Below are 15,497 nucleotides of genomic sequence, written 5' to 3' on the forward strand. Positions count from 1 at the left end.
TGCAAATTGTCTTCAAAATTTATTGAAAATTGTACAAAATGATTTCATCCTTAAAATTTTACATGTACATAATTTGTAAAATTATGGTACTCTCAAAACAAATCAGCATTAATAATACTTTAAAAAAATATGACAACCTGGAATTATATTTTTGACATGAGATCAACAGACGAAAAATATTTAACTGTTTTCATCCCCAGGTGTACTTTCTTCTGGACTGGGTTCTGAAAGAGGTTTGGTTTCTCTTCTCTTTAAATGTTTTCTAAACCAGAGTTTCTTGGACTTCTTTGGTGACATGCGAGCTGTGGGTACCATTTCCTTAAACTTGTCCACATGACATCTGGACAAGAGATCGGCTGCCATGTTGTCTTTACCAGGTAAATGTGTGCCCACCAAGGTTATTCGATACTTTTCACACATTTCCTGAAGAGTTAGATATAAGTCCAGCAACATAGCTATTCTTGAGTTCTCCTTTTTCCATTTTATCGCATAAATGCCATGATTTACAAGGTTCACTGCTAAAATGTTATCAGAATGACAGCGGACTTTCTTATCTTCAAATTTGTGTTTCCATGTGTATATTGCTGTCACTACTGCATACATTTCATTCACATTGGAATCAGCATCAACTAAATTGTATCCATGCTGCTCATTGGACCAGCTGTCGGATATCCAGTGTATCTGCTCTGTGTCATTGGCCAGAAGGTATCCCCCCATGCCCATCCCTGAGGCGTCGACATATAGTTCATAGTCTGGGTTCAAAAAGTTCCGGATAACAAACTCCTCCTGGGCTTTATCATATCTGTGTAAACCAATCAGAACTCCTGTCTTAAACTTGTTGTTTATGTCCAGGAACCCAAGGGCCTAGAAAGACAATCAAAATCCACAATTATGAAAACAAGAGGGCCATGAAGGCCCTTTATTGCTCTATCATATGGGAACCATAGCTCCAAATGTGAAAACAATCTTGAATAGATATCAATGAAGTTCTAGTTATATAAAATTCTGCCTACGCTCCGTGATATTGGTTTAAAAACTTGGCAAGTAGAATATTTACAAGGTGTCTGACACACTCAACAATATTTTTTATAAAGTTATTACAATGTTATGAATTCCAGCCAATTAGCCATTTGAAAATGTTAGAATAAAAACATAATCTTTGTGCAGCTTTAGCACAGCTGTGTCTTAGTTAAAGGTATTAAGTAAGAGTTTGGCATAGGGCATAATATGACTGTATAAGTACAGAAAACATTGCAACTTCATTTATATTAAATTACAGGTTTTAAAGGGGCACAACCTAGGTTTACACTTGATAGATGCACAAAAAACATATTCATTTTAATACATTTTTGTGTTTAACACATTTAACTTGAGTGATCAAAACAAATAAAACTATATTTGGGTACAGAAAAGAATACAGAAGCCATTAAACAAATGGGGTTTTCAATGAATAACAACATGGCAACAAATTCCTCAGTTAAAAAAGCACCAAAATATCACTAGTATTTTTTTAGTTTAGTTTTTACTAGATTCTTACTTTTAAACTCAACATTTGATCTAGAACTTAAATAGTTTGTATTATTAATTATAAATGATTGAAATTATTTGAAAAATGTTCATGCCAATAAATGTAACCTGGGGTTCACAAACTTGAGTATTCCACATTCTGATTCAAATAAAGTTAGGCTCCTGAAATGTATGTAATAGATCAATAATTATTTTATTTCTAAAGTAACGTCTGTCTATTAAAATGGTACAATGTTATTTAAACTGGAGGATAAGCTGGTGAAAACATGAATGTTTTCCATTCTGTGCTTCAACTTCTCCCCTTTTAGAAGTTACCTTGAGTTTTGCAGCAGCTTGCATGAATGTCCGATGTGCGGCCAGGTCCAGACTGGTGGACTCCGATGTAACTGAGAAACTCAGGGGCCAATGGACCTAAATAAAAATAATGTATCATATTTTTTGTACTTATTCAGATAAAAATATTATTAATCACCTTAATCTGACAGTGATACCCTAATTCACATGGTATGCTACACATATTGCAGTATCTTTATTTGAAAACAACATAGTAGCAAAGGAAAAATAAGAGAGAAATAACTGGCTTATTTGGGTAACAAAAATATGGTGATGATTTCACAAAAAATCTAAGTAAACGTAGTTATGAATGTGTAAACAGCCGATTTTTCTTCAAAGTGAAAAACATTGTTGGTAATAATATAGGGACCTGGAGAGTGGACAACCAGTACACATTGTCATCCTCACGTTGATGGATAGACTGTATAAGGTTGAAGTTGGTCGAGTTGTTCAGGGCTGGAGTCTGCATCCCTGCAAGGTGTTCCAGGAAACCTGCTACAGATTGCCTATCCAACACCTGGGCACGTTCTGAGCCTGTACACACCAGCCCCATGGTCTGAACATAGTGGAAGGAGGAGAGCTTACAATTTTATGTTGCACTGGCATGTTTTTAAACACCAATGAGATTTTATAAATAGTAAATATTTACCTTTTTCGGTATGTATCAAATATACCATGACACAGTGACAGTGTGCACATTTTGTTCATTTACCAGATTTTCTTATGAAGAATTAGGGCACAAAATGAGTTTTTATGTAACAGGAAAAACATTAAATATATGGCAAACATTTAAATAAATAGAAAGACATGAAAAATTCACCCGTAGGAAATGGCAGGCTCTGAGGTATGCATAATGGACTGAAGTCTCCATGCTGGTGTGGACTCCAACAATCTCAGTTTTTACAGGCCAAACTAATTGAAGTTTTGAGCGATAGAGATCCAATCTTGCAAGTTTTGTTGTTTTTACATCAGGGAAAATGTTTGCTTCAGTTGGCACTGTTGAAAAAGGCTTGAATAATTCTTCAACTACCTCTTTTGCATTTGGGAACAACGACTCCATTGACCTTGCTGGAAGAAACATAAGCACATAATACCCACTATTATACTGTAGTACATTAAAATGCAATATCACAGTATTTAATCAGAATTAATACTAAACACAAAATGCAAGCTATATGCATCCATTTAATAAGCAATTAACAATCAATTATATTTTATACAAGTTTGCAGAGTTGTTTTAAAGTAATATGAAAATGAGCCAAGCTCTATGCCTGCCATATGGGGATTTGTCAAAATTCTGTTTACTTCTCTATTTATTTTTTTCTGAAATACATATTTCATGGATAACAAATCTTATAAACTCAGGATTTAATTAAGACATTCTAATTACTGTTAATCTTGACCAAATTATAAAACATACCTTGAAAGATTATTGATCCTAAGAAGTAAAGCAAAACTGATCAACATTTTCTAGCAGAAAATAATCCCCAAATTTCAATTTACTTCTAGGTATTTTATTTTCTCTTTGATGTTTCAAAACATTATTTCCCAACAAAATAGAGGGCTAAGGACAATTTTCTTGAAGTGAAGCTGAAGTGACATCAATTTCGCAGACACCAGGATGTATGATGCAGAGCCTCAGTTTTTTAGTTATTTATCAAGTCATAGAATATAATACAATAACTTAACATGATTCCAAAACACAGTCGGCTAAAAACACCACATAATGTGGTGAACATATGACCACCTAGTGATCATGTGTTGAGAGGGCCCTAGACAGCCACCTCATACATCCTGGTAAGCTACAAAAATTAGGGATACTTTTTTATTATTTTGACATTTCTTATGTATACCTGTCTCAAGTCTGCCATAATTAAAAAAAATCGTTAAAAGACTCGTTGACGGCCATTTAGGTGGACTTACATTCTGGTGTCTCTTATCAATTCATTTTTGTCAGCATTTCAAGATATACTCACAATAATAAGACTGCATTATATGGAATATGGACTTAAATATTCTTCATTTAGGAATACAATACCTTCTTCCTCAGAAGGTGATATCCACTTTCTTAAAATAACATCCCTGAAATTCTGTCCCTTGGCCTTGGCACCATCTGAATCTTTAACTGAGCAATAACACCTGGCATCTTCCTTAAACAAATCTCGACGTACACAACGGAGAATTTTTTTGCTGCAGTGCCTGAAAATAAATAGGGCATTTGTCATAATATAAATGAAAATAAAATAGTTGTTTTGTTAATAAAATCTGGGAGTAAGATTACAGATTGTATTATTGGTCCCAGATAAAATTAATATGAACCACGCATTTCAAATAAATGGCAGCTATAGAAACATGGGAGGTAACTACTTTGCTTCCTGGAAGGGGGGATATAATAAAGATAGTTTTAAAATATATATGAAAAAAAGGATAATAAAAAAACCCCATACAAATAATAAGAATTTATTAAAATAATCACAATTATTATCAATTTTAATAATTGATTCGTCGTTACTATGTTCTGGTTTTGTACAGTTATTGATATGAAATAATAACTTGTCCCTGTCTCCTGTTAATGATGTAAGCGATTCTAGTATTTATGTCTCAGTAATATCGTAAGCGGCTGCTGTCAAATAGGTATCCACCTATTTTCTTTTTCATGCTTATACTTTTTATAGTTTTTGTTCATACACTGGCAATGACCTGTAAGCAGATATATACATGTCTATATAATCTTATTCGTATGTAGATTGCCTAAGGCTAAAGCAATTTGAGTATCATAAGAAGGGCCTCACTCAGTCTGACAGCCATCTGCAGGTCATATTCTGATATTAATGTACTGTATGACAAAACTCTGATAAAAAACAACGGAATTTGTGCATAATCTGAAATTGCTCATAAACATACTGTAAACATTTAACTTACTTTTAAGAATGCACAATATACGGAGGTCTCAATAGCTATCTGGCCCACCAACCAATTCCAAACTTGGTCTGGTAAAAAAAAAATCATTGAATGCTAAATTTAATATTGAAATTTGACAAAAAGTATGGAGAAAGGTTTTTTGTCAGGTAAAAGCTGGAAATCTGTGCAATGACTTTTAAAATAATCTTTATGCACATGTTGTTAATTCTGTAAATTGTATATTCATATGATGAGAACAGTTTTTGGTCTGGTAAAAGCTGGAAATCTGTGCAATGACTGTTAAAATAATCTTTATGCACATGTTGTAAATTCTGTAAATTGTATATTCATATGATATAATGCATCTTTTTCTTGTTGCAGAAATGGCCGCTGCTATGGGGCCTGGGGGAGGCACTGGCGGGGAGATTCGGGAGGGTTTCCTCTGTCCAATGTGCATGAAAGATCTGGGTACAGTCTCACAGCTGCAGTCACATTTCGAGGAGGCACACAGCAATGAGGACAAGGCCACACTTAACCAGCTAAGAGGTGCAGTTATTTTCCACTTTTAAGAGAATGGTGTAGGGGCCCTTTGATAGGGACAATTGTGTTGTTTTGGCAAAAAGTGGAAAAATACTTACTTGATTTTTATATTGTTGAACTACTTTTCAAATCCTTTTTTCAACAAAGCTATTGACATATTCACAAATGGCACTGTATTGCTACATTTCGAGCCATGAATGTGAAAAGGTTCTGTGTGACATTAAATCAAGAAGAAGATAGAACCTTTTCGCTTTCACCCCTTGATTAGCTTATTGTTAATAGGTCTTCAAAAAATTAAATTTAAATAAACTTTGAAGGGGACTTTTTTACCTGGGGTGGGGAAAAATGTATACTTTTTCAGGAGGGGCGGAATGATGGCCCCCCCAAAACACGCTGAGGCGATATCTGTACATGGTGCTTTCATTCATTCAATCATTCTCATGTTTCATATTGGTGTCAAGTAACAGTCTTCTTTTTGTCTTTCATAATTGCTAAATGACTACATGTAAAAATTGTACAATACCATACCAACAATATTCATGAATGGTACAAAATATCACACTTGTCATGATTTATGGCAGGTTGAACAAAGCATGCTAATTGTATGTATCCAGTACAGAATCCCTTATTGAAATTTATTGGACTTAATGCTACTTCACCTTTTTGCTTTGCAGGTCTGTTTGACCGAGCCAAAAAGAAAATTTTAGGAGAGAAAGAGAGAGAAGCTAGCTTTGATAATTCTCAACAAGGAAGCAGTACAATAGTTACTAAGTCCACAAGTCTGTTTGATGTGGACTACTGGCAGCCACAGGATGTAGGCAAGTGAAGGATACCATAAGGTTTCAGATCATTTTTGGGGTTTAAACATAGTGACTTAACAGTGATGTTTTTTAAAAGCATTACAATTCAAGTAGACATGTTGTTAAGTGAAGGTGTGATCTGGTTGTTGGGACAACCAGAATGTGCGGGGGAAACTCATTTGTCTTTTCCCGGGTTGAAGACCACAAACCAAACTCAAATAGGCAAAGGCCAAAACTCGAACCAGGGTGATAAACATGGCACTAACTGGACAAGCAAAGAATTGTGGGGGTGAAACATTGAATATTTTTTTTACAGAAAACCATCTAACTTTATGAATGATTTATTTTTTAATAGCTACACCTTTGTGTTTAAAACATAACATGTCTATTCACTGCATTTCGACAATATTTCATGCCCCTTTCCTTTCAATTGAAAATGCCTTGTTTTAAAGCAGATGAATCTATTGTACTGTGCAGGTGTAACTCGTAGCTGGACAGACACATTTCGGGGAGTGCGAGATGCAAGAGTTGACAAGTATGTGGTGGAGACTAACAAGCTTCTTATACGTCTTGACAAGCTGATAAGCCCAGATGCACCTACAGATGCTGGCAAACGCAAAGGTGAGAATATGTTTATGTGTGTTTGTAAGTTTAAAAAACTTTTTACTTATAATTAATAACTGTAGATTACCTTTTTGCCTTTTCACAAAATGATAAGATATAGCTAGTTATTCACTTGTATCAATGGAATTATCATGATCCAATCGGCCACTTTTCCAGCGTTTGAGAAGTCAGTGGTGATGTGGACGCCAGACAGCGAGGTGAAGTCATGTAGATTCTGTGGGCGTACATTTGGCATGACACGCAGACGTCACCATTGTCGACTGTGCGGGGGTATCATGTGTGACAGGTGCTCACAGTTCCTCACACACGCATATGCAAGTATGTATTGTAGGTTGTGCTGGATGTTTATTGTGTTTTTGATTGTTTATATGTGTACAATGAAGTAAATGGTATTGTACATGTGTATATGCTGTTTTGCGTCACTGGTAGGCATAGCAGACACGTTGGGATAACTTTGCCTTGCATCTTCCCTTATTGTTTCCTAAAAAAGCTATCAATAATAGCTCGGTTTAGAGTCTTCAAATTTTGTATTCACTTCGGGAATGGTCAGTAGATCACCTCTAAATACTTTTTTGTCAATATTTCTAAGGTCAAACTGATCTTAACTAAAAAAAATATGGGCACTATACAATGGCAATGCATCTAATTTGTGGAATTCTCTTTTGTTTTATTTTTCCTGCTTATCATGAATTGTAAGTTTAAGCTTGAAATTAGATCTTCTACATTAACTTACTGTCAGACCATTTTTAACCAGGTTTTCAACGAAAACCGGGTTATTAGAATGAGGTTGTCGTTGGGCGGGTGCGTCAAACATTGGTTTCTGTTCAATAACTTTAGTTAGCATTGATAGATATTGATGAACCTTGGTGTGTAGGTAGCTTATGGGATTGCTTTTGAGGGGGGTGGGGCTAAGGTCAAGGTCACTGTTACTAAAAATAGAAAAATGGTTTCTGCCAAATAACTTTAGTTAGCATTGATAGATATTGACGAAACTTGGTGTGTAAGTTGCTTATGTGAAGAGCTAGCTTGGGATTGCTTTTGAGTGGGGAGGGCTAAGGTCAAGGTCACTATTACTTAAAATAGAAAAATGGTCAAAGTCACTGTTACTTAAAATAGAAAAATGGTTTCTGCCCAATAACTTTAGTTAGCATTGACAGATATTGATGAAACTTGGTGTGTAGGTAGCTTATGTGAAGAGCTAGCATGGGATTGCTTTTGAGGGAGGTGGGGCTAAGGTCAAGGTCGCCTGTTACTAAAAATAGAAAAATGGTTTCTGCCCAATAACTTTAGTTAGGATTAATAAATATTGAAGAAAGTTTGTGTGTAGGTAGCTTATCTGAAGAGCTTAGCTTGGGATTGCTATTGAGGGGGGAGGGGCTAAGGTCAAGGTCACTGTTACTTAAAATAGGAAAATGGTTTCGGCCCAATAACTTTAGTTAGCATTGACAGATATTGATGAAACTTGGTGTGTAAGTTGCTTATGTGAAGAGCTAGCTTGGGATTGCTTTTGAGTGGGAGGGGCTAAGGTCAAGGTCACTATTACTTAAAATAGAAAAATGGTCATGATCACTGTTACTTAAAATAGAAAAATGGTTTCTGCCCAATAACTTTAGTTAGCATTGACCGATATTGATGAAACTTGGTGTGTAGGTAGCTTATGTACAGAGCTAGCTTGGGATTGCTTTTGAAGGGGGTGGGGCTAAGGTCAAGGTCACTGTTACTAAAAATAGAAAATGGTTTCTGCCCAATAACATAAGTTAGGATTGATAGATATTGAAGAAACTTGGTGTGTAAGTTGCTTATGTGAAGAGCTAGCTTGGGATTGCTTTTGAGTGGGGAGGGCTAAGGTCAAGGTCACTATTACTTAAAATAGAAAAATGGTTTCCGCCCAATAACTTGAGTTAGGATTGACAGATATTGATGAAACTTGGTGTGTAGGTAGCATGTGAAGAGCTAGCTTGGGATTGCTTTTGAGTGGGGAGGGGCTACAGTCAATGTCACTGTTACTTGAAATAGAAAAATGTTTTTTGCCAAATAACTTTTGATAGCATTGATAGATATTGATTAAACTTGGTGTGTGGGTAGCTTATGTAAAGAGCTAGCTTGGGATTGCTTTTGAGGGGGGCGTCTCTTTTTGATAAAAGTAAAGATAAAGTCATACAACAAATTAATTGGCTATAATTTCTGATTGCCCGTAACAAAAACCTGGTTTCATCACATTGCGACGCTTCTAGTTTACTTTATTAATATACAGACTAAATTGATATTGTTATTTAACATGAATAAAATGTTGAAGTAGACTGCAGTTCAATTCTTTCTATTTTGATGATTTCGTTTACAGAGACAGCTGCTGGTACAAACATTTTTCCTTGATCACTTCTCAACATAATGTCCTATATTCCTTTTCCCCTTATTCAATTTAAATTAATATAAAATGCACTCTTCTCTCTTTTTATGTAATTAATACAAAGTTTACCTCAAGGGCTTGACTTTTGCACAATGTATAAAGATGGCTTGCACAATCTTCACCCTTCCCCAATAATTCAAGTGTAATGAAGTGTTTATACGAGGGTATAGCCAGAAGTTCGTGGAATTGCTTAATAAAATCACCCCATTTTAACATTTTTTAACGAACGTCAGCTCGCTATAAAATCTATTTCATCTGTAAATGACATATAAAATTTCAAACTGATACATACAATATAAAGGAAACTACAGCTTTTTCATTAACATGAGATCAGTATAGCCCCTGCAATTCAAACGTCAGAATCTGACGTCAACGTCATAACTTTTCAAAGTAAGAGCCGCTCGCCACAATACAAGGATGTCTCGCTACCCACTGTCGGTAAATGTCACTGAACCACTCTGACTTGTAAGAATACAGGGGTGTCTGAGCTTCACTCTGTAGTTCCTGAAAGTCATTGAAGCGTTTACCTTTCAGTTCATATTTAAGTTTCGGAAATAGAGCAAAATCGCATGGTGCTAGGTCCGGCGAACAAGGGGGTGTGGGGAAGGATCTCCGCTTCAAGCTGGATTGTCGCTGTAGTCTGGGCCTCCTCCGATCTATGCGCTGGTGCATTCTCCTGTTGAAGAATCCACCCATCATGCAACGCCTGTGGTCTCTTAAATGCCATCGCCCTGTACAAGTCACCCCTCAAAACCTTAAATGGAGAACATAACTGAGGCTTATAATATAATGCATTTATCACGTTTTGTGGACTTCATCAAATATCATAATTAAAACTAACACTTATCCAATCCCATATTTTTAATCATAAACTTTTTTAAACATTGTTTTTTGCAGATTTAATCAAGAACTAAATATTGATAAAAATGAATTTTGTTATACATCACTTTACCTTAGAATAGTAAGCACCTGTCATAGATTGGCCCTTCGGAACTGCATGGAGTAGAATAACACTGTGCACATCAAAGTCTTCCATTGACTGCTTTGCTGTTTTGTCTCAGGTTCGTAATAAAACAGCCAGGTTTCATCACAAATGACTATCTTCTCAAGAAAACATTTTCCTTCCTTTTCGTACTGAGCTAAGAATCGGCGTGATTCCTGTACTCTTGCTCATCTCATCTTCTGTCAGCAGCCGTGGAACCCAACACGCACTCACTCGACTTATTTTTAAACTGTCTTTCATAATCCTCCGTACCAACCCATAACTCATTTTTCACGGCCTTGACGTCACTCTCTGTAGTTTGTGAAACCGGTCGCCCAGACCTCATGTCGTCACAAATGCTGTCCCGCCCCTCACTGACGCTTGTACCACTTGTACACAAGCATTCGCTTCACTGGAGTTTCACTCAATGCTTCTTTCATCAGTTTAAGTGTTTGCGATGGAGTTTTTCCTAGGTTCACACAGCCCGTTTTTTCAATCTGCCTTCTGGCGTCATTTTAAACAAAATTTAACTATACTGTTCAGTCTAAAATGCTTCCTTTGAAATAAACAAACAAACGCACTGACTTAAAACTTCACGTCATCACACATTATTGACATCATGTCAAATGTACAAACTTTCGCGCCATTTTATTGGTTTAAAAGTTTTAAAGATATGGTGCATATTGTTTTTATTTTATCAAGCTTTTCCACGAACTTCTGGCTATGCTCTCGTATGTAAAAGTTGTCAAGTCTACATGAATTATAATAAGAATTTCTTTTCTATTGTTAAGAAATTGTTCAAGCATATACCTTAAATAAATTTCAAAAGAACCACAGTTGTGATAATGAAGACTGTAGCCTTGTTCTTGTTAAATGAAATTAACTTAATGAAGAATATAGAAGAAAATCATTCTCATGGTTGTCTAAGTGGTTAGCACACTCGCATCTCAACAAGGTGAACTGGGTTCCTGGCGGTGGCGCATGTGAGTTTGATTGGTGGCCAAAAGGACAAAAGGGTTTTATTCCAGGTTCTCCAGTTTCCCCCACAACACAATACCACAATCTCATGCAACATTGCGGAGATTTAGTATAAGTTAATGTAACTTTCCTCACAATCGTTTTAAAAAATAATAGATTATAAACTAAAATCATGCTATCATTCCAAATATTAACTTAAATCAGTGCTGAAACAATGATCATTATGGTTTTTCTATCTTCTACAGAGAAGCTGACAAACCCAGCATTCAGCTTTGATGGGGGTCGGGATCAAGGTTTCCTGAAGCGGGCGGGGAGTAATTCCAGCCTTAACTCCTTGTTCAGCACGGAAGGGGACCCGCACATACGGTCATGCGAGGAATGTCGTAAACTCCTGGAGAGACGTGATCAACTCATGGAGCAGAGAAACACTAAAACAAGCATAGTCATACTATATGAGGTATGAATCTTTATCATAAAAAGTAGCTACCTTTATTAAGGTTTTATTTATGTTAAGTGCTGATATTACAAAATACTAGTATAATCTAATTTTCTAATGTGATGGTTATAAAAAGTAAGAATAAAGTAATTGTTCAGTTGCTTCTTGTTTCAACAAAAATCAGGCATAATTTTGATTGTTCTCGATCATTGTGAAGTCACTAAAACCACTTCAGTGAAATATCGGCTTTATATATGTGTATATGAATGAGGTTGAATGTGATTTATGCTAAAATTTTAGACTGTTATTTCATATCTGTCAGAGTATTAATACAAGGCAATTTTATTGAACAGAAAATGAAATCTTTGATAGAAGATTGTGAAATGCAGCTGGAATCCTACCTTCCTATGGTAGAATCCTTAAGGTAACTCTTATTCTTTTCTGCATGTGTTGGTTGTTACCGTAAGATATAAAATCGACCTCAGTTAAAACAATGCTTAATATATTAAGCAGCCACTTTGACCTTTTACAAAATGTGCCCACTTAATTAATACAGGTTTGACTGTATTTAGGTCTTATATTTCATAATTGTCTTTCCAGAGCTTAAGTGATATGCAAAGCATAAATATGTAACTTTCTTTTGTTATTTTTTGACATTGTGTCTCACTCTTTAAGTGTCTGTACCGCCCTCATCATTGTGCCTTTAAACAGGGCATCGGCAAAATGTTAGGACACTGTAGTTTTCAATGTTTAGTTTATATACATGTAGTTCCACTTTAACTTTTGATATCTTTTAAATTGCTGATGTTTACTAATATAGTGCAGGAGAGTCGAGCTACAGACTGTATGATGCCACAAGAAAAAGAGGGGAGCTAGTCAAGAAATACGAGTTCATTGACCAAATCAGGTATTTGAGAAAAAAGCTGTTTGCTGGCATACATAAAGCATCTTAAATGAAATTCCTTCACAGATTTTATGTTTGCAAAGGTTTTTTTAAACATAAATGAAATTGTGTTAGTTTACTTAATTTTATGAAGAAACAACTAGCAGTACCTGGCAAATACTCATTGAAGCATTATTTTGTAGGTCCAAGCCAAAATAATTGCTTGTGCTGTCGTATTTGTAAAACAAACACGAAAAATGGAGCCTTTCATTTATAAATTTTATGATGTTTTATTCTTTATATGTCTGACCCCATTAAATATAAGCAATTCCTTGACATTTTCTGATTTCATTTTTTTTTCATTCTTTTATTGTCAAAATAAAAGAATTGTTCACTCGATAAAAACTTTTAACATGAATAAGTATTTCTAAAAACAAAATGATACAACCTGTTGGATAATGACTCAAGATTTTAATGAAATTGGATCTGTACCTCAATTCTCTATTGAAGGTCTCGTGGGCCAGTCAAGACATTATTATATCAGTTTAAAGAGCAGAAGTTATTTTTAGAGAACAACATTAAGTAAATTGATAAGCTGTCATGTGTAAAATACATGTATTTATACAAAAAGGTTATGAATAAGAACATTTTATACTGTTGCTACTTATATAAAAAGTTTTTATTGAAAAGAGTGTTTGCAAATCTGATGTCATCCATATCAGCTTTCAAGAGCAATAATGATGACAAGTTATTTATAGGACAATCAAACTTGACATATATATAGCTTATAGGTATTGTCACTTGAATTATGTAAGCAAACAAATGTATTTATTGCTTAAGTAAATTACACATGATCTTAAAGAATGAAACAGGTATTGATAAAATGTAAAAATGTGTTTACAAAGCATTGTCCTGTTTCAGTAAGAGAATCCTAACACTGAATGTAAACAATGAAGAAGAGATGAGCCCCAAGCAGGCACTGTTACAGAAGTCCATACGCACTTATGCCTCCAACTTTATGCAGGAGAACATGATGGGTCTCCAGGCGTTACCCTCGGAGGAGCAGTATGCTGCCCTGCAAAAAAAGCGCACCGTTGAGGTGCAGAAACAGATCGCGTTGGACCGACAGGCTGTGTTACACGCGCAGGAAATAGAGAGACAAAAACTGGGTAAAGATAAGGGGACGCCTAGTAGAGAGGATGACAGAAGAGATAGATCGGGGTCAAAAAGTCACACACGGAGTAGCAGCTATGGTTGGAAACCCTCGGACCATGCAGTGCGGGAATCCAATGACGACCCCATGTTACAACAGATGGAGATTATACGAGGCTACATCAGGGAAGCCAAGAAGGCAAATAAGTTGGACGAGGTGAAAATGTTGGAAGAAAACCTACAGGAACTCAAACTCGCATTTACTAGTCAACAGAAAGAAACCTGGTCTTCCTCCTAGTCCTTATTACTTTACCATGTTTACTTATAACATAAATCGCTACATGACATTGTAATACTACAATGGGCATGAACAGGGGGAAGCCCAGCAGCCTACTATGATCTTCATTGTTTACAGGCACAAGAACCACAAGGATGCTAAACAGACAAACAAACAAGAAACAGACTAGACAACTTACATAATTTACATAATTGAAATAAAAAATAAAAAAATTGTTTATTATTAAATGTTGGAGCATCTAAAGCAGTCGGTGAAAACAACTGATTTCAAATGATAAGTTATTTATAGACTTAAGTCATTAAATATTCACTGAATGGCAACCACTTGTCACTTAACGTTTCAATTTTCATAGCTTAATCAATAGAAATGAATTTGATATTTAATGAAATTGTGATCATGCTTTCGTTTATGCATTTTATGTCTTAATAATTCAAATCATATTGCTTGCACTACTGGAGGGCACTTCAGATATTTAGAAATAGAAAAACAGGTCAGTGTTGTTCTTTGTTTACTGTTTTTTACTTACAGCTTTTATACTCTTCCTAAATATGTTGGCATGGTGCTTTCAATGTATTGTTTAAATATATATCTAATGAAATAGATGTTTAGTAGAATGTCCCATCTTGCTTGAGAATTTCTATTTTGGTAAAGATAGTACAAGATTAACAATGTTAATAAAAATTGAGAAACCAATGCTGCACGGCAGAACATGTTTGCTCGCTGATATCTATGGTTATTTTTCGTGTAAACGATAAAGTAAGGTTAAACGATCTAATAATTCACCAGGAATAGCTGTACAATCATGAATTTCATGTCTTAAAAACGATGAAGTTGGCTATTTAAATACAACTTTGCATTAGCTTTAAATCACAACTGTCACATATTTGCATACTAGACAGTACGTGAATTCATCATTTCAAAGAGCATATAGCCTTTACAGAATTTTATCGAATTATTTCTTAAACAAGGTGAGAATTAACTGCACAAAAATGATAAAACATGTTTGATGGAACACACCGTATTTTACATTGACTTTTACATATATGCTTTTATTAGATACTTACCTTGTGCTTTTGAAAAGGGCCACTGGTCTGTTTGAAAATATATAATGTTAGCAAATCAAAAGTGAAGTTTTTCTGTATTACTATTATTTCATTTTAAGTATTCATATACAATTAAGGCATGTTATAGGTTGTTAATGTAACATTCTTACCCAACAATGTGTGTTGGTATTATTTTTTTTATGTATATTCTTTACACATTCATGTACAATGTAATAAAGTGCAATACAACTATGAGTATTGTTTCCATTTTCTTGGCATGTGACCTACAATACAAGTTGTAATAGTCATAGCATCTATTTCTCCTGACCAACACCATACCAAATTTCAGAAACTTCAAATTTGAACTTAGTTACAACATGAGTTGAACTTCTGTCCCTGGCACTAGGCACATTGTAAGGATTAAGATGGCTTTATTATTAGACTCCGGTGACCTTTACCTTTGACATTCTGACCTACATCAATATGATACTGACTGTATGTGTCAGGTTGTTTCAAAATACTCGAGACAGATTTGATAAGAAGCAAGTGCTCGTAGCTGAGTTTGAAGCAGCGGACTCCGCCTGATGACATAA

The 15,497-nt window shown here is 35.2% G+C and overlaps 2 protein-coding genes across 3 annotated transcripts; one reads left to right on the plus strand and one right to left on the minus strand.

Annotated features, from left to right (window-relative positions):
* Positions 1-49: 49 nt before the first annotated feature.
* LOC128218037 (uncharacterized) lies at positions 50-4,191 on the minus strand. Its single transcript, XM_052925550.1, has 5 exons — positions 3,899-4,191; positions 2,681-2,928; positions 2,231-2,416; positions 1,843-1,938; positions 50-864 (listed from the first exon to the last, which is right to left on the minus strand). Exons 1-5 carry the CDS (start codon positions 4,083-4,085, stop codon positions 181-183), a joined length of 1,401 nt encoding a protein of 466 aa, XP_052781510.1. The 5' UTR covers positions 4,086-4,191; the 3' UTR covers positions 50-180.
* A 240-nt stretch (positions 4,192-4,431) lies between these two features.
* On the plus strand, positions 4,432-15,159 carry LOC128218410 (rabenosyn-5-like). 2 transcript variants are annotated; one of them, XM_052926075.1, is made up of 9 exons: positions 4,432-4,494; positions 5,143-5,307; positions 5,976-6,119; positions 6,579-6,722; positions 6,882-7,043; positions 11,338-11,549; positions 11,882-11,952; positions 12,349-12,435; positions 13,333-15,159. In XM_052926075.1, exons 2-9 carry the CDS (start codon positions 5,145-5,147, stop codon positions 13,859-13,861), a joined length of 1,512 nt encoding a protein of 503 aa, XP_052782035.1. In that variant the 5' UTR covers positions 4,432-4,494; positions 5,143-5,144; the 3' UTR covers positions 13,862-15,159. The 2 variants fall into 2 exon arrangements, with proteins under 2 accessions (XP_052782035.1, XP_052782036.1); XM_052926076.1 differs by lacking the exon at positions 4,432-4,494 and adding an exon at positions 4,543-4,562.
* The last annotated feature ends 338 nt before the right edge of the window (positions 15,160-15,497 follow it).

Source organism: Mya arenaria, chromosome 14, assembly GCF_026914265.1.
Source record: "Mya arenaria isolate MELC-2E11 chromosome 14, ASM2691426v1".
Lineage (NCBI taxonomy): Eukaryota > Metazoa > Mollusca > Bivalvia > Myida > Myidae > Mya > Mya arenaria.

Bases quoted from the DNA above. Each gene is read 5' to 3' on its own strand.
- LOC128218037 (XM_052925550.1), bottom strand. From the start codon at position 4,085: ATGACAAATGCCCTATTTATTTTCAGGCACTGCAGCAAAAAAATTCTC. The intron at 2,417-2,680 runs GTGAATTTTTCA...CACTATGTTCAG, and splicing joins GAGCCTGCCATTTCCTACGG to ACCATGGGGCTGGTGTGTAC. The intron at 865-1,842 runs GTAACTTCTAAA...TTGTCTTTCTAG, and splicing joins AAGCTGCTGCAAAACTCAAG to GCCCTTGGGTTCCTGGACAT.
- LOC128218410 (XM_052926075.1), top strand. From the start codon at position 5,145: ATGGCCGCTGCTATGGGGCCTGGGGGAGGCACTGGCGGGGAGATTCGG. The intron at 5,308-5,975 runs GTGCAGTTATTT...TTTGCTTTGCAG, and splicing joins CACACTTAACCAGCTAAGAG to GTCTGTTTGACCGAGCCAAA. The intron at 6,723-6,881 runs GTGAGAATATGT...CCACTTTTCCAG, and splicing joins AGATGCTGGCAAACGCAAAG to CGTTTGAGAAGTCAGTGGTG.